General features: G+C 41.6%; 1 protein-coding gene across 1 annotated transcript in view; it reads right to left on the bottom strand.

Annotated features, from left to right (window-relative positions):
• The window catches only part of dcp2 (decapping mRNA 2), a 45928-nt gene that overhangs the window by 14064 nt on the left and 12211 nt on the right, over window positions 1–19653 (bottom strand). Inside the window, exons 2-7 of the mRNA XM_041186558.1 lie at window positions 7774–7925; window positions 7101–7228; window positions 3752–3850; window positions 2974–3126; window positions 1967–2079; window positions 1522–1632 (exon numbers count right to left, since the gene is read on the bottom strand). Of these exons, the coding sequence (XP_041042492.1) occupies window positions 1522–1632; window positions 1967–2079; window positions 2974–3126; window positions 3752–3850; window positions 7101–7228; window positions 7774–7925 (756 nt within the window). The remainder of the gene's footprint in view (window positions 1–1521; window positions 1633–1966; window positions 2080–2973; window positions 3127–3751; window positions 3851–7100; window positions 7229–7773; window positions 7926–19653) is intronic.

Raw genomic sequence — 19653 nt, 5'->3', positions numbered from 1 at the left:
AGGACTGGGTGACACAGTAAAATAGTCTTTTGCATCAGGGATCTAAATTTTAATCCTACTTCTGCGAGTTGGCTGAAACTTCCAGGTAAAATGAATTTGGACAGTCTCAGTAGTAATGAACCTTGGCTGGTCTGGTGGGCGGATGCTCTGTACGCCTTCAATAGCAAATTGGGCTGGTCCTCGACTGGAGGAGAGATCATATCATATAGAAAGCAAGAACCTTTATAGGTAATACTTGGTTCATACCCCTGAAACTGGTTTTGATCTCCTGAGGGGGTCGAAAGCGGGTTTTTCAGAGCAACTTTTCTTTACTGGTCTTGGGATTTTTCACCTCTACCAAGGGTGGGGGATGGAAGGGTGAAAAGGTCTTTAGTCATGAAGTTTCATCCAACATGAAGTGGGGAAAGTTTGTCTGGCTCGTTTCCTGCCCATTAAATTTGTATGTTTTATTTTGTTCAGGAGAGTAGCTTACTTGCATTAATTAAGAGGAAGAGATAGTCAGGGGGGGTGGAGGTAGTCGGGAGGGTAATTGAGGAGTCCCATGGGGACTGGGGTGGGGGAGGGGTCAGTGTGCTATAGTTACCCTGGAGTTCAAAGGGGTTCAGGAGCAGGCACTTGCAGGTGCGCCTCCAATCGGCGCCCCCAATTGGGGGCGCGCTGCTATTTTACATGGGTGGGCCAATTAAGGCCCACCCACCGTGACATCCACCAGAAAGCGCTATGCACTCCCCACACAGGTGAGGGAATTCCCTCAGCCGAGAGTGCGCTTTCGTGCATGCACACGAAAGAGCACACTCATCTCCCTGAGGCTAAATGCTGCCGACCGGGAAATCCTGCCCTATATTATTTCCCAGTGTATAAAATGAGCAAAAATGTGATAATGATCCACAATATTACACACCTGTATTTCATTGGTGGAACTTCTAACCAGCTAGATACGAGTTCTAATTTTATTTTTAAAACAGTAAAGCCTATATTCCTACTTCAGGGGCCAAGGGGAACAGACTGAGCCTACATCAGTATGTCATGTTGGAGATGGGTCATGGAGTGGTGTTTTTCATAAAAATCCACTGTTATACTCTAGTATCGCTATAGCAGGTGCAGAACAAAACTGAAAGACCACATCCTATACTAATATGAAAGATATAAATGCTGCATCGCTACATTTATTAGATGAGAATGAGATTATAAAAGTCAGTAAGACACAGAAAGCAAGTGACAGAGAGCTCTGGTGGGGGTGGCACTATAATTGGCAAACAAGTGGCCTTCAAAGCATCAGAATCAGAGAAGCAGGCAAATGATTTAAACCACAGTCCAGGTTTCACATCTTAAAAAAAAAGGCACTCCCAATTTAAAATAAATTGCTGAATTTTCAATTCTCACACTGTGCAAACTAATTTAGCTGTTGATTAATAGTCTCTCTCCAATACTGTACCAGCAAAAATAAAATTACAATATACTGGCAAAAAAGTACATAAGCTTTCAAATGTCAGTCATATCTGTCATCCAAGATACACTTACCTTGCATTTACTTTTTCCAATAAAGTTTTGGATGGAGTTGTGCTATTGGATACAAGGCCGTCACTATCTGAAGAATCTGCATAGTTTTTGGATATCCAGTCTCTCAGCGGCCTGTGATAATAACAGTGGCATATTTAAAACTCTGAAGTAACTATTTAACAGCAAACTTGCTAGTTTCATATCAACAAGATTTACAAACTTGTAAATCAACAAAATGAGCTTTATAAATGAACCACTTAGCACTAGCTTGGTACAGTGCGATGATCTTCTCATTTTCTCATCCAATAATAAAAACAGAATTTTAAATAATGAAATATGCTTCTGGATTGGTAGTGTACACCTTGAATGTGAACCCATTTAAATAGGGGGCAGGAGGCATTTTTTTTAAAATCATAAATTAGATCTTTTAAGTAAAAAAAAAAGGGTGTCACATGTTCAACCATACCTTATAAATGGAATAGCCATGAAAAACTTATTTGGTGCTAAACCCAGTTTTGACTTAGGAGTCATGTCATTCCTACGGGATGGCAACTTCTCGATGGGAAACCAGTCAATATTCTATAAACCAAATATATGGCAGGATTAAAAACTTGCATTTGTATAGCACTTCAAAATCTGTAAGATGGCACCTCAGAGCAGAAAGGAATGGTTGGGCGGACGCTGCTTAGGGAGAAAGGAGGCAAGCAGAAACTAGGATAAGAATTAGGGACATAGTTTAAAAGAAAAGCTCTTGTGAAAGTTTTTGAAAGCGATGAGAGATGACAAAGCAGAGGAAGCGAGTATAGCTGCAGAGTACAGCAAAGTGGCCGGAGAAGTTATCAATGATGAAACAGCAACATTCAGGGATAAGGAAAATCCCTCCATTAAGATTAGCCAAGGAAGCGCAGGGAGAAGCAAGGCAGGGTAAAGCAGGAAGGAATCTGAAAACAAGATGAGAAGTTTGAAATTGACCACTGGGATTCGGAAGACTGGAAAAAATGGGAAGGGAACAGACTTAGTTTGGGTAAAAATTTTGGCTATGAGTGAGCTTAAACTTGTGGAAAGTTGATGCAGGAAGGCCAGATAGAAGGCTGAAGACATCAAGCCTTGGGGCGAAGGTACAGAACAGAAAAAGAGGGGGTAGGGAGGAGGTGGAAGAGAGTCATTTTAGTAACTGAGCAGAGGTGGAGAAGAAAGGGGTTAAACACAATTCCAAGTGTCAGCATAACTCTTGAAAATTTACATTACTTTTGTCAAATTTGCACTTCACATAATAAGCATGAATCAGTTACTGAGGAGAACTTTGAATTACAAGAGATCAAGAGATATGCATACATATTCTCTTTAGCACACTATTCAGTGCAACAAAGCAGTCTTATGACTATACTGCATTGAACTACTTGCTTGACAAGATTCCAAGGCAATCTTTAAGAATACAACAAGACTGAATTTCCAAATTCTAATATTTTATACCCGGATTTCTCTTCTGGTTTTAGGGTTAAATTTTGTATCCTTTGGAACTCCTGGGATTATATACAGTCGAGCTAATTGATCATTTATTCTTTGTTCAATGAAGTCATCTTTACAAATGCGATCTCTTATGTCGAACCCAGTTTCTTCAAGGACCTGAAAGAAGCATACAAAAGTTATCACTGAATGTCAAATAAACAGAACATAAAACTAAGTGCACAGATTTAATCAAACTCCATACAGTTCTATGCTTATTACTTCTTAAAACTATTTTATAATATTTAAAGTCATCAAATGAAGAAAGGAAGCACATTAAAGCATCTTTCCCTGCATCATCATCTCTCCCTCAATCAGAATAGCAAGGTGGGGCGGGGGAGGGGGCAACAGAAAGAAACATGATGAGTTTTTCCTTTTCAAAAGTTTTTAAAAAGGGAGGTGCTTTATAGAATACTACTTCTAACAATAACCACTGGCAAAACAATTCCAAAATACAGTGAGGAAATTTAGAAATTCAGTAATCTGAATCATTTTTGGATCATAAGTAGAATACTTAATATGTAGTATATATACATATTCTCTATCAGTTTAAAGAGCTTAAACATTCCACAGTAGATTGTGTTAGCTATCGGCACTTGAATGAAAACCCGTCCAAAAGCGCTTAAAAAATATTTTTGACATAATGTTTTAAGATTATGGGGGAGAGATACAAAATCTTTGCATAAAGATTTAAAATAATCCAAATAAAAATGGATTTTCTTTTTAAACACACACCACACTTTACCTCTCTCACAGCACAGTCATGTGGGGCCTCCTCTTTGTTCACTTTGCCCTTTGGAAATCCCCATCCAGACTTTGCCAAATAACCCTGAACAAGAAGTACCTATACAAATAGAAACAGGAACAAATTTTAAGCTTCTCTGTTTGCAAAGCTCTTAACATTTTAATACTGTTAATTTTTTTTTTGGCACTGGGTCAACAGAAGAGGACAACATTCTTCAGATTTCTGACCTCTCCACAGCTCTTTGCACTTACATTGTCACCGAGCCAGTCTTATCTAATCATAGCCAGAGAATCAATTACAATAGCTAAAGCAAAAACAGAATTACCTGGAAAAACTCAGCAGGTCTGGCAGCATCGGCGGAGAAGAAAAGAGTTGACAATAGCTTCTCTTCCTGCTCCCACACCACTATCTCATTGGCCCCCTCCCATTTCTCATCTACATGCTATCCCTGGGCAACATCATCTAAAAGGCAGTGTTAATTCTCACATATACACTGACTACACTGAGCTCTACCTCACCTCCACCTCAGTTCCTCCACTGTTGCTAAATTATCAGATTGCTCATCAAACATCCTGTACTGGATGAGCAGAAATTTCCTCCAATTATTGGGTAGCCTGAAGCCACTGTTTTCAGTCCCCACGCCAAACTCTGTTCCCTAGCTACCGACACCATCCCTCTCACTGGCAGCAGTCTGAGATTAAGCCAGGGTTCGTAACCTCAGTGTCACAGCTGACCCCAAGATGAGCTTCTGACTTCATGTTTGTGCCATCACCAAGACCACCCATTTCCACCTCCATAACATTGTTCAACTTTGCCTCCGTCTCAGCTCACTTGCTGCTGAAACCCTTATTCATACCCTGTTACCATTAAACTCAACTATTTGAACACACTGTTGGCTGATCTCCCACATTCACCCCTCTGTAAACTTGAGATCAAAAGCTCTGTCACCCGTGTCTTAACTCGCAGCAATTCCAGTTTCCCCATCACCCCTGTGCTCGCTGATCTACACTGACTGCCAGGCAAGCAACACCAGGGAGGGATTTTAAAATTCTCATTCTTGTTTTCAAATCCCTCCCTGGCCTTGACCCTCCCCATCTCTGTAATCTCCACCAGCCCCACAATCTTCTGACATATCAGCACTCCTCTAATTCTGTTCTCTTGTTAATCACCAATTATAACTGCTCCACCACTGGTGGCTGTACCTTTGGTTGCCTAGGCCCCAAGCTCTGGAATTCCTTCCCTACACCTCACCACTTCTCTACCTCACTTTCCTCTTCTAAGAGGCTCCTCAAAACCTCTCTCTTTGACCATAGTTTTGGTCATCATACTTAGTTTTAAAATGTTACTGAGAGTGCCTTGGGGCACTTCATTATGTTCAAGGTGCCATATAAATAAAAGTTGTTGTTGTTGTTGAGCCAAATTTATTCAGAACGTTCAAAAGGAACAACTGTGAATGTGGTAAACAATGCAGTCAATAATTTCTTTTCTTTCCCACTAAAATTCATTCCAATGTCACAGCAATGTACAGTCCTATAAGTAAACTACAAGTCTACTGCAGGAAATAGCAACCAAAAACATTAGTTGTGGATCGTAATTCAAGTTCCCACTTGCCTCATTTCATAGAGGAGATCTGCAACTGATTAAATTAGATATAGAAGATGATCTAGCAGGCAAGCAGTAGATATCTTCTCCATTGGTCTCTAGATTGCAGTGCGTTCTGTTAAAATAACATTTTCCCCATTTGTCTTACTATAATAAGATCTTAGTGCAGTTTTGATAAAAACGTACATGAAGAAAATTAAAATATTATTTTATAATTCAGAACTGTGATGTCATTCAAAGTAAACCCCTCCATATACTCTGTAATAACCAGATCAAAATGTACTTTTCATACCAATTGGCTGTGTCATGGGTTTGTTTTTTCCTTTAAATATAACCACAATATGAAAAAGGTACATCCAGTATCTGAAGTCTTGTTGATTTTGTATAAATTTAAGTTTTACTGCTCACTAAAAATGGTTCTTTAACAATTTTGACATACCTAGTCGCATGTATTTTCTGCTTTTCAGATTAAAGCACTGCAATCTAGATACTAGATGGAGAAGATATCTAGTACTTGCCTTACAGAAAATACTGTCCTTCATAACCTCATATTTCTCAGTATCCACAAGACGACATTGACAACTCTGACACCTTGTTCAGGAATAGTATTACAGTTGCAGCTTGTGTATCTACCATTAGTGATGCATAAGCTCAAGAGTAACTAATCAGTGGCTGATTGTGATGGGTATCATAGTCAATCCAGATCATGTCCTCACCCAACCAGAATATGTGCCTCTAACAAGGAAAACTGGATCGCGATCAAGAGCAAGATTTTCCCCTTCTTAATTTAAACCTGCTGAGGCCAATTATTAGAATCATAGAATCTTACAGCACAGGTGACTATTTGACCACTCCATGCAAGGACTATCCATTTAGTCCCTTTTCTCTGTTCATTCTTTTATGTTTTTCCAATACTTATTCACTTTCTTTAGCACTATTATTAATTCTGCTTTGAACATTGTTTCCGGTAGGCCTCTCCATGTTCGAACAACTCTGCATGAAAGAAACTTATTCTTTGAACCTCTTTTTTTGCATATTTGCAACATAGCCTGTATTGTCTGCCTGATCACTTCTGCCTGGTTATAAAGGTATTGGTAAGTAGAATTGAGGCTGACTACTAATAAGAGTATAGCATGTTATGGCTGTAAAGGGGAGTGGGTGTGGGGGGGGGAAAAGAGAGTCAACTTATACACCAATTATGTGCATAAGCATGATTTTTGGGGCTGGAAAAATGAGGTGGTCATTTTAGTCGACCCGGCGTATGTGCCACGGTTTAAGGTAACTGATTGTACAAGGGCTCGGGGACACAAATTTAAGATTTTGAGCAAGAGATTCAGGGGGAATATGCAGTGAGTGGTAATGACTTGGAGCTCACTGCCCACAAGGGGATTTCAGAAGAAAATTGGATGGGCAGTTGAAGGAAATAAACATGGAGCAGTATGGGGACCGAGCGAGGGACTAGGACTAACTGGATTGCTCCACATGAAGCCGGCGTGGATTTGATGGACCGAACTGCCTCCTTATATGCCATAAATGACAATGATTCACTGGCCGATGGAAATGGCTTTACCATTATTAGCTTTTTAATATTAACTGGCTTCCTTCCATAAACATATGGTAAGGACTTGACATTTATTTTATTTAATATAAACCGTGACAGATGTAAACTCCTTTCACATTTCCCAAACATGGAACCATATGGAGCCTCTGGTACTACACCAGTCAGTCATTCTAGGTTATTACTTACATTTTCCAGTGTTTCATCTAGTATAATTGCACCATATGTCGGCACTCCCATCTTGTACTCCTTCCATTCATCTAAAATCTTTTCCACGTCATCCCCTTTCCGAAGTAAGAACGAACAGTGACTGAAGAGTGCAAACAGCAGTTAAGGAATAAGCAACATTTTGGCAACAGCAATTAAGGAATGAACAACATTTTGGTTATATGACTTTCAGCCAGGCACATTTCCTTGCCATGTGAACTGGATTTGAATCCAGATGTCACCTTTTTGGAGTCTTGTGCCAACAGTAAGAGGAAAGATCAGGCAAATCAAGTGCTGATTAGGAGGTTCGCAGCTTGAGTTTTAAAAGCTGGAATGGAAGGGACAATAAATACGAAGGTGCGGGGGTGGAAAAGGGGCTTTCCACAGTTTTGAAGTCCCAGGAAAGAATTGAGCATGACAGAAAGTGTGCAATTTTATCACCAGGTGCAGGGAGGAGTGGATAAATCAACTTATTTGGAGCTGAGAAGGGACAGGGAAATGCAGAGAAGCAAATCATACTATCAAAAACTAACCTGCTATTTCCAAAGGCTGTAATATATTGCTACACATCTAGAGATCAGCTCACGACATTTCTGCAAGGAAAATATTTTGCAGATGTTAACAAAATCTACCTCAGATGTAGTCAAAAGGATATCTGATTTGGCAAAATCTCTTATCCCACACTGAGGCAATCCTGGTGTGTTCTGCAAGTAGAAGTCCAAGTAAAACCAATGGGCCAGCTCAATCTGAAAGCACACTCTGATCGCATTGTCCCTTTCTTCACTTGGAATATGCAAAATGAATCGGCTGTTCAATAAATAAGCCACATAGTTACAATACTAAATTGTTATGGTCACTACCATTTATAAAAAGGATTCACAATCATGTGATGGAGAACCCACCATGCTGCTGTACAATGTGTTATAAACCCACTGCAACAGCTTTAAGCGTTGGCTTGCACATGGTAAAGTAAATAAATCCGGGAAGTTCTAAAGTTTATAGCATTGAAACTTTGAGCAAATTTCAGATAAGTCTTGTTGATTTTGATTCCATCACTACAACCTTATGTCATTCCCAAAGGGGTGCGCATTACTAGTAAAGTATCAGAGGGTCCAAAGAACAGACCATCACAACCCTGGTGCAAATTTCAATACAGCAAGCTCCAAGATTCCAAGAAACATCAGCCCTATTTTGCTTACAGCTTGGCAGGTAAATGGTTCAAATAAACATACATGGACGAACGTCCACAACTTGCTCCACAAGAGCAAGAGTTCAACGTTTGGCTTTATGACCAAGCTTGACACAACAGACTTAAATGAAACAAATGTTTAAATTGGGCAGCATTTCATGCAAAAATTAATATGGAAAAAATGCTCATGAAAAATTGATTGTAAATCACAATGCTGCAGCATGAGAAACATCCTACAAGAAAATAATCAGGAAAATCACCTGAGAATAAGTCTGAAAACCTGACAAATCTGAAACTGACAAAATGAGATCCCTTTGTTGACAGGGAACAACTAAAAGGTGCCTTGAAATATTTTTAGATGACAGAAGCATTGCATATTTTTCAGCAATAATACTTCACATAAAATTTTAGACAATTACTGCAAATTTAAAATAGGCTCTATTAGCTGCCTTCTGAAATAATTTCATCTTTGCAGAAGAAATGAGACAGTAAACAATTCTGTCTACAGGTAGCTAGAAGTTTCATAGAAGCAGCTAGGTAGCTCCTCACATTTGCACAACGTGCCTAAACTTACAAGTTAATTATTTCTTCAAATCACATATACTTTTGATATGTTAGTGTAGGTGAGCCAGCAGTTTCATGTCAGTGCAAAGCTTTGATAAAGACAGAAAGCTATTCAAGTCAGATGTAAGAAACAAATTACTCAATAAAGGTCATCAGCCTGAAACACTGGGCTGGATCTTGCAATCCCACCGAATAGTGGCAAACACAAGGGCTGTAATAACACTACAAGTTCCAGGGAGCCCACTTAGACTCAAATCCAGAACTTGCCTTTTTAGGTGCTTGGGGAGCCCGTGTTGATGGTCCCACTGGGATGTTCGTGGTACACTTGGGTTGTTTGGCTGGTGAGTACCCGAATTTTCACAGGATTTATTTAGGGTTCCATGTCCTTCAAAACATCTGGCCCTGCTCAGCCCCCACTTCCGCACCTCTGGCACTCTTCATCCTGCGCTCCTGGTTCTGCTCTTCATCCACTCCCTGCATTGCCCAAAGCGGCCCGCTACAATCACCTCAGCTCTCTGCTCACCCCCTCTCTCACACAGCTGGCTCGGCTCACGCTCGACTCCCCCTCCTGCCCCCTCCCCCTTCATACTGTCAGTACAATGTATTTATAAAACAGCACAGCTTCACCACTGAAAGGAGGATCTGGAGCATTAACTCTCTTTCTCTTTCCACAGATGCTGCCAGGCTTGCTGAGTATTTGCATCATGTTCTTGTTTTATTTCAGATTGCCAAAAGTCACAGTATTTTGCTTTTGTTCAAAAATGCCAGGAGCCTTGAAATCTAGGACCTGCCCAGTTAATAACATGAACGGTGAATTCCTGCACAGTTAGGGGGGTGGGGGGGGGGGAAAGCACTTCCATCATACAAAACAGCCTTTTAGAAAAAACACAATAACTGCTGGTATTCCCTATTCCAGTTCTCCTCCCTTGGCCATGTAATTTCATGTGGCAACTGTTTTAGTTTAAGATAGTCTTGCCAACCATTCTTCCAGCATTAGCTGTTGAATAGACTCTCAGACATTCTTTGGTGTTCCTCTGTAATATGAAACTTATGCATGGCCAAGAATTCATCTGTTCATCTGCTTCCCCAGACACAGCATTAATTAAAAAATCCACCAGCCAAATTATTAATTTACACCCAAATTGTGTGTGAATTAGTTTTTGCATATTAGATTATGAACCTGGTGAGAGGGTGTCAGGACATATCACAAGTCTAGGCTGCAGACCCTGAAGTATTAAATCACCTGGCTTCCAGATAATGTATGTGTCCTTCAACATTAGCAACCTTTGGGCTCTTGATGATATTGCAGCCTAATAGGGAGCTTTTTTTTTTAGTTGTGCCGTCAACATGTCAAAAATATTATTGCTTTGATCAAAAAGCATTAAGAGATGGAATTCAGGGTCTTCTCTGCTGTTAATTAGTCCATCCTGGGTTCTGAAATGTGTCCAAACTAAAGAACTTAAATACATAACAAAACAAACACTAGACAGTAACGAGGCTTACCCTTTTCAGTGAAACTCCTGACACATGTCCAAAATAAGCAAATTAAACAGCAATAAACGCGAGCAGGTTGTCTGCAATGTTATAAAATGCATAATGCTTCAATTTTTAAAGTAGGTTTTTAAAATCTTAACTTACATATGTTATTTAAGCCAGAGTTTGATTTTGATTTTAGCCTATACATATCTGGTAAACATCTTCCACCATTTAACAAATGAAAGACATTGTGGGAAACATGGACATTTGCAGTATGCACTTTAATGCAATTGGGGCTCATTCTTAGATTAAGACTATCCCATCAATTGAAGAGCACGGCGCAGTTACAGATATAGTCATCACATTGTTTCAACAGGAGTTATAAAAACATGAACAACAAACATCAAAACGAGAGCACTTATAAATTTAACCATTTGCCTTAACCATCCCCAATGTTTGTGATTTCCAGGCCACTTACAGTCCAAAGGCTGAATCGCTACATTATGATTTACCTAATGTTCTGATGAATTTTTAGTCAAGTATCTAGACATGTTTTAGGGTCAAGCATCACAAATTATTTCTGCTACACCTGAATCAATTTAATATTTATCTAATGATAGAAGCTCTAAGTCACATACAGCATCACTGACTATAACAGAATGACAGCAAGTTATCAAAGATACTTAATCGGAGTTACTTAGCTCTCGCTTTGGAGGTTCACCACAGCTCCTCGCATGGCTGCAACCTCTCCCTATCAAACCACTCTCATCACTGCAATGCATGGCAACACATCTCCACAAACATGTATTAGCTTTGAAAAGAGTATCACACAGATATACCAGAATAACACCAGGACTTAAAGGGCTAGATTTAAGGTGAAACTGAATAAATAGATGAGGGAGAGAGAGATCGAAGGTTATGGTGATAGGGTTAGATAAAAAGGAGTTGAAGGCTTCTGTGGAGCATTAAGATCAGCATGGACCTGTTGGGTCAAATGGCCTGTTTCTGTGCTGCATAATTCTTACCCTGCTGCAGCAGTAGAGACTACAAGGGAAAGGAGTGACTGGTAAGTAGTAGATAAGGTCAGGTAAGTATTTACTACTTTTATCGCTTATACTTTGCTGTTTTTTTGTGGTTTATAGTTCGTATATTCTGTAGCAACGAGGATCAGGAAAGGAGGGCTGTAGAGTAATTGATTTAAAAGGTTTAATTTAAAGGGATAAGTCATGGCAGGAGAGCTCAAAGCCGTGGTGTGCTCCTCATGCTCCATATGGGAAGCCGGGAACATTTCCAGTGCCTGGGACCAGCATGTGTGCAGGAAGTGTGTCCAGCTGCAGCTCCTGGAAACTCGGGTTTCAGAGCTGGAACGGCGGCTGGGGACACTGTGGAGCATCCGCGAGTCTGAGAGCATCGTGGATAGCACGTTTAGAGAGGTGGTCACACCGCAGCTGAAGGGACTTGAGGAAGGAAGGGAATGGGTGACCATCAGGCAGTCCAAGAGAAACAGACAGGTTTCTGGAGTCCCCTGGGGTCCCGCTTGCAAATTGGTATTCCATTTTGGAGGCTGCACTCCAGCGAGTGCAGACAGAGCCAAGCTTCTGGCACCACAAGCAGCCTGTCTGTACAGGAGGGGAGAAAGAGAGGAAGAGCAATAGTAATAGGGGATTCTATAGTCAGGGGAACAGATAGGTGCTACTGTGGCCGTTAACGTGACTCCAGGATGGTGTGTTGCCTCCCTGCTGCCTGAGCCGGGGATGTCACTGAACAGCTGCAGGGCATCCTGAAGGGGAAGGATGGTAAGGCAGAGGTCATGGTATATGTTGGTACCAATGGGACAGGTAGAAAGAGGGATGAGGTCTTGCATCAAGAATTCAGGGAATTAGGCAGTAGACTAAAAAGCAACACCTCTTGGGTTGTAATCTCTGGATTACTCCCAGTGTCATGTGTTAGCGAGCTCAGGAATAAGAGAATAGCGCAGATGAATACGTGGCTTAAGAGCTGGTGCAGGAGGGAGGGCTTTAGATTCCTGGATCACTGGGACAGTTCCTGGGGAAGGTGGGACCTGTACAAGCGGGACGGTCTACATCTGAACCAGAGCGGGACTAACATCCTTGCGGGCGGGTTTGCTAATGCTATCGGTAGGAGTTTAAACTAATTCAGCAGAGGGAGGGGACACAGAATGTTAGCAGAATAGGGACACATCATAATACAGTAAAACAATCAAGTCAGAGGGAGTACAGCTAAATTAAGCTTCAAGGGAGTAAGGCAAGGCTGGATGGCCTCTACTTTATTGCCAGGAGTATTACAGATAAAACGGATGAGTTAAGGGTGAGGATTGATATGTGGAATTGTGATATAGGAGCCATCACTGAGACGTGGTTGAGGGAGGGGCAGGATTGGCAGCTCAACATTCTGGGATATAGAATCTTCAGCCAAGACAGGGGAGGGGGTAAAAGAGGAGGAGGCTTTGCATTATTAGCTAAGGAGCCCGTTACTGCAGTAAGGAGAGATGATATCTTGGAGGGGGCATCGAATGAAGCTTTGTGGGTAGAGCTTAGGAATAAAAAAGGGCAGCTACATTGTTAGGTGTTTATTATAGACCTGCCCAGATAGTCAGCGGGAAACTGAAGAGCAAATATGTGCACAGTTTGCGGAGGTATATAAAAACAATAACAATAGGGTAATTATATCAGGTGTATTCAAATTTCCCAACATTAATTGTTTAAGGGCTTGGATGGAGTGGATTTCTTGAAATACGCACAGCAGAACTTTTTAGGTCAATATGTAGAGGGTCCAACAAGGGGATGGTGCATTGATGGACCTAATTCTGGGGAATGAAGCCGGACAGGTGGCTGAGGTGGTGGTGGGGGAGCATTTTAGTGATAGCCACCACAACATGGTGCAATTTAAGCTTGTTATGGACAAAGGAATAGACCAGTTGCAAAAATATGTTTTCGATTGGGGGAAGAGCGGATTTTTGTAAAATAAGGCCAAGGTAGACTGGGAACAGCTACTTGGGGGGAAATCTAAAGAGGAGCAGTGCGGGGGGGTTCAAAAAGGAAATGGGGAAGGTACAGGCTCCACATGTTCCCTCTAGGGTGATAGGAAGGAGTAACAAGCCCAGAGAACCATGGATGACCAGAGATATTCAGGATACGATGAGAAGGAAAAGAGAGGCTTTTAGCAGGTACAAGGGGAGCAAATCAGCGGAGACATTAGTGGAGTACAGAAAGTGCAGGGTGGAGCTTAAGAAAGCAATTAGGAGAGCAAAGAGGGGATATGAGAAAGCTCTGGCTGGTAAAAGTAGGGAAAACCCCAAGATATTCTATAAGTATATCAATGGCAAGAGGATAACCAGGGAAAGAGTAGGGCCCATTGGGGACCAAGGGGGCAATCTATGGGTGGAGCCAGAGGACATCGCTACAGTGTTGAACGAATACTTCACGTCCGTCTTCACCCAAGAGAATGAAGATGAAGGTATCAAACTCAGGGAGAGAGACTGCAAGGTTCTTAAGCAAATTGATGTAGGGAGTGACAAAGTATTGGAAGTGTTGGCCAGGCTTGAAAGTGGACAAATCTCCAGGTCTGGATGATTTGTGTCCCAGACTGCTGAGGGAGGCAAGGGAGGAGATCGCAGGGGCTCTGACCCAAATTTTTAATTCCTCTCTGGCCATGGGGGGGAAAGTGCCAGAGGACTGGAGAACAGCTAACGTGTTTCCGCTATTTAAGAAGGGTTGTAAAGATAAGCCAGGGAACTACAGGCCAGTGAGTCTCACGTCACTGGTAGGGAAACTATTGGAGAAAATTCTGAAGGAAAGAATCTATCTCCACTTGGAGAGGCGAAGTTTGATCAGGGATAGCCAGCATGGCTTTGTCAGAGGGAGGTCATGCCTAACAAATTTGATTGAATGTTTTGAGGAGGTGACCAGGTGTGTAGATGAGGGGAGTGTAGTTGATGTAGTTTATATGGATTTCAGCAAAGCCTTTGACAAGGTCCCACATGGGAGACTTATAAAGAAGGCAAATGCACATGGGATACAGGGTAATTTGATAAGGTGGATTCAAAATTGGCTTAGTTGTAGGAGACAGAGGGTGATGACAGAAGGATGCTTTCGTGACTGGAAGCCAGTGTCCAGTGGCGTACCACAGGGATCTGTGCTGGATCCCCTATTATTCGTCATTTATACAAACAACATAGATGACTATGTGAGGTTAGAATTAGTAAGTTGTGGATGACACAAAGATTGGCCGGGTGGTTAACAGTGAGGTTGAGTGTCTTGGGCTACAGGAAGATATAGACGGAATGGTCAAATGGGCAGATAAGTAGCAGATGGAATTCAACCCTGAAAAGTGTGAGGTGATACACTTTGGAAGGAGTAATTTGACAAGGAAGTATTCAATGAACGGCATGAAACTATGAAGTTCTGAGGAACAAAGGGACCTTGGCGTGTGTGTCCATAGATCTCTGAAGGCAGAGGGGCATGTTAGTGGGGTGGTGAAAAAGGCATATGGGACACTTGCCTTTATCAATCGAGGCATAGATTACAAAAGTATGGAGGTCATGCTGGAGTTGTATAGAACCTTGGTGAGGCCACAGCTGGAGTACTGTGTGCAGTTCTGGTCACCACATTATAGGAAGGATGTGATTGCACTGGAGGGGGTGCAGAGGAGATTCACCAGGATGTTGCCTGGGATGAAACATTTAAGTTATGAAGAGAGGTTGGATAGACTTGCGTTGTTTACGCTGGAGCAGAGAAGACTGAGGGGCGACCTGATCGAGGTGTACAAGATTATGAGGGGCATGGACAGGGTGGATAGGGAGCAGCTGTTCCCCTTAGTTGAAGGGTCAGTCATAAGGGGACACAAATTCAAGGTGAAGGGCAGAAGGTTTAGGGGGGGTGTGAGGAAAAACTTTTTTACCCAGAGGGTGGTGACGGTCTGGAATGCACTGCCTGGGAGGGTGGTGGAGGTGGGTTGCCTCACATCCGTTAAAAAGTACCTGGATGAGCACCTGGCACATCATAACATTCAAGGCTATGGGTCAAGTGCTGGTAAATGGGATTAGGTAGATAGATCAGGTGTTTCTCCCGTGTTGGTGCAGACTCGATGGGCCGAAGGGCCTCTTCTGCACTGTGTGATTCTGTGAAGAGGAGGGCGATCTAGTGAAGGTGTTTAAAACAATTAAGGAGTTTGATAATAGTAATAGCTATTATAGCTTGGTCAAAGAGATAGAATTTAAGGAGTATCTAAAAAAAAGAGATAGCGAGGCAGAGAAGTTATGGGAATTCCAGAGCTCAAAGCCTAGACAGCTGAAGACAATGCCACTAATAGCGGGTCAAAGTAAACTGGGATGTGCAAAAGGCCGGAATTGGAAGCATGCAGAGATATCGGAGGATTGTCAGGCTGAAACAGCTTACAGAGATAAGGAGCAGTGAGATGGTGCAAGTTGAATGAACTCTTAAAAGGGTTTGTTTGCTGCTGCCAAACTGAAATGTGCACCCACTCCATTCGCTGGCACATGCTCAGTTTCTCCCACCACTGATGTCATCAGTATGTACCCACTGTCTACCCCCCTCACCCAACCCCTCACCATCCTGCCCGCTGCCCCCTCGCCAGAGCCCTCACCACCCTCTCGCTTGAGTCCTCGCCATTCCATCCATGAGTCCTCGCCATTCCGTCTATTGCCCCTTCCCCAACCCTCTCTCAATATCTCGCTCAACAGGGGCTTGGGAGGGAGACAACAGGTACACAACATCATCACCAGTGAAAAAAAACGTGCACTGGCAGGAGGAGTAGGTGCTACGCAGGCATATACAACCCTTAACAAAAACAGAATTACCTGGAAAAACTCAGCAGGTCTGGCAGCATCAGCGGAGAAGAAAAGAGTTGACGTTTCGAGTCCTCATGACCCTTCCACAGAACTGTTTTTGTTTTGCACATACAACCCTTGTTGTGCAGCAGGAGTTACAACGTAAACAATATCATGGCACTGTTGGATCAGAAGCCAATGTAGGTTAGAGAGCACAGGGGTAATGGGTGAAAGTGACTTGGCCATGACTGGATAGACAGGAATGGAACCAGGCAAGGACAGTCCCATCCAGCTGAACAATAGTGGAAAGGCTCCCTGAAACCTGCTAACCCCAAGTAGGTTTCTAATCCTGCATCTTTGTCGTGCAGCATTATGTCAATTCTATGATTCAGTATTTGCATTGTCTTCTAATGTATTTGTTCTATATTTCATTAGCAATTTAACACTCTGTTCTTCACTATTTCACTGCAAAGACAGACCCCAATAGTTTTCTGAACCTCAGCATTATTACCACAAGAACTGTACGTAATCCTCTTATGTTCCAATCAGTTTGTTTTCTTATTCTGTCCTCTAGCTATTGCAAAAAGTAAATTCCCAATTGCAACCATACTGTGACATGCCAAACAGAAAATCTTTGAACAGCGAAGACAAATAAAACCACCGCCCACAGTGACAAATCAACCAAGAGTCAAAATACAGAATCAGCAAGAGGCCTGGAAACAGATTTAATGCCAGAAGACCGAAGAATTGCAAATGTTACATCCTTATGCAAAAAGGGGTGCACAAGTAAATCAAGCAACCACAGGCCAGTCACTTTAACATTGGTGGTGGGAAGGCTTTTAGAAATGATAATGCGACATAAAATTAACAGTCACTTTCACAAATGTGGATTAATTGATGAAAGCCTGCACTGATTTGTTAAAAGCAAATAGTGTTTAACTTGATTGTTTTTTTTTGATGAAGCTAATGCAATTGATATACATGGACTTCAAAAAGACATTCAATAAAGTGCCACATAATAGGCTCGTCAGCAAAGTTAAAGCCCATGGAATAAAAGGGACTGTAGCAGTATTAATATGAAATTGGCTGACTGACAGGAAATAGTAATGGTGAGTGGTTGTTTTTTGGACTGCAGGAAAGTATACAGTGGGATTCCCCAGGGGTCAATACTATGATCACTGTTTTTCCTTATATGACCTAGACTTGGGTGCGCAAGGCACAACTTCAAGATTTGCAGATGACACAAAACTTGGAAGTATTTTGAACTGTGAGGAGGATAGTGATAGACTTCAAGAAGACACAGATAAGCTGGTGGAATGGCAAAGATGTGGCAGATGAAATTTAATGCAAAGAAGTGGGAAGTGATAAAGAATGAGGAGAGGCAATAAAAAATAAAGCATACAATTCTAAAGGGATGCAGGACCAGAGAGATCAGGGATGTATTGGTGCACAAATCATTGAAGGTAGCAGGGAAGGTTGAAAAAGTGGTTAATAAAGTCAACAGAATCCTGGACTTTATACATAGAGGCATAGCATTCAAAAGCAAGGAAGTTACGGTGAACCATTTTGAGCACTGGTTCCACCTCAGCTGGAGCAGTCTGTCCACTTCTGGGCATTGCAAGTTAGGAAAAATGTGAAGGCATTAAAGAAGGTGCAGAAAAGATTTATAAGAACGGCTCCAGGGATGAGCAACATCAGTTATGTGGATAGATTGCAAAAGCTGGGACTGATCTCCTTCCAGAAGGTCGAGGGGAGATTGACTGAGGGGTTCAAAATCATGAGGTATCTGGACAGGGTAGATAGGGAGAAACTGTTCCCATTGGCAGAAAGTGTGAGAACCGGAATGTACCAATTTAAGGTGAATGGCAAGAAAATCAAAAGTGATGAGGGGGAAACCTTTTTAAAAACAGCCAGTGATTAGGATTTGGAATGCACTGCCTGAGTGTGTGGTGGAGGCAGATTCAATTGCAGCTTTCAAAAGAGCATTGGATAATTATCTGAACATAGGCTTGAAAGTGGCATATTGCAATGACAAACAAAAATCTTAAACAAAGTGAATTACATGGGAAATGAGGGGAGATCTGGCTAAGGTTAATTGGGTAAACAGACTAAACAGTGTGGAGATAAATGAACAGTGGGAGACATTTAAACAATTCAAAATGTTCAACAAAAATACATTCCATTGAAAACCAAAAACTCAGCAAGGAGGACTCATCCATGACTCACTCAGGAAGTTAAGGGTAGGATTAGATTGAAAGGCGATGCTTACAATCTTGCAAAAAAAAAAAGTAGCAAGTCTTAAGATTGGCAGTGTTTTAGAATTCAGCAAAGGGCCACCAAAAAGCTGATAAAAAGGGAAAAAATAAACTAGCCAGAAATATAAAAACAGATAAGAGTTTTTATATATAAAAAAGTAGCTAAAGTAAAATGTCCCTTAGAAGCAGAGACAAGAGAAATCATGAAGAATGAGGAGATGGCAGAGGAATTGCACAAATATTTTGTGTCTGTCTTCACAGTAGAAGACACAAGCTTCATACCAGAAATAGTACCCTAGGGGCTAAATAGTGAGGAAATTAAAGAAATTAATATTGGCAGAGAAAAGATATTGGAGCAACTTAAGGGACCAAACTCTGAAAAAATTCACTGGGACCTGATGGCCTACATCGTGGCATGCTGAAGTTGATAGTTGCAGAGATAGTGGATGCGCTAGCTATGATTTTCCCCAAATTCCTCAGGTTTGGGAACAGTCCCATTCGATTGGCGACTGGCAAATCTTACACCGCTTTTCAAGAAAGGTGGAGGGAGAGAGAAAAGTGAACTACAGGCCTGTTAGCCTAACATCAGCTGTTGGGAAAATGTTGAAATCTATTATTAAGGAAATCTTAACAATACCCTTAGAAAAACATAGTATAATTAGAACAACTCAACATGGTTTTACTAAAGGGAAATCCGATTTGACAAATGTTAAGTTTTTTGAGGATGTAACTAGTAGGGTAGATAAAGGGAAACCAATGGATGTAGTATGCCTGGATTTCTAAAAGTAATTCAATAAGGTGCCACACAGAAGTTTAATAGGCAAGATAAAGGCTCAGAGTTGGGGGGTAATGCATTATGCATGGGCAGAGGATTGGTTAATGGTCAGGAAGCAGGCACCATTGGAGTATTTTCAAATTAGCAGACAGAAAATATTGGAGTGCCGCAAGGATCAGTGCTGGGGCCTCAGTTACTTACAATCGAAATTAATGACTGGCGTGAAGAGACAGAGAGTAATGTATCTAAGTTTGCTGATGAGGAGGAAGCTAGGAGGGAAGGTAAGCTGTGGGGAGAACACAAAGGCTGCAGAAAGATACAGACAGGTTAAGTGAGTGGACAACAAGATGGCAGATGGAGTACAATGTAAGAATGTGAAAATATTCGCTTTGGCTCTGAGAATAATAGAAAAGCAGATTTTTCTTTTAAAATGTGAGACACCAGTAAGTGTTGATGTTCAAAGAGAC

Source organism: Carcharodon carcharias, chromosome 4 (genome assembly GCF_017639515.1).
Source record: "Carcharodon carcharias isolate sCarCar2 chromosome 4, sCarCar2.pri, whole genome shotgun sequence".
NCBI lineage: Eukaryota > Metazoa > Chordata > Chondrichthyes > Lamniformes > Lamnidae > Carcharodon > Carcharodon carcharias.
This window is presented reverse-complemented; position numbering and strand designations above follow the sequence as displayed.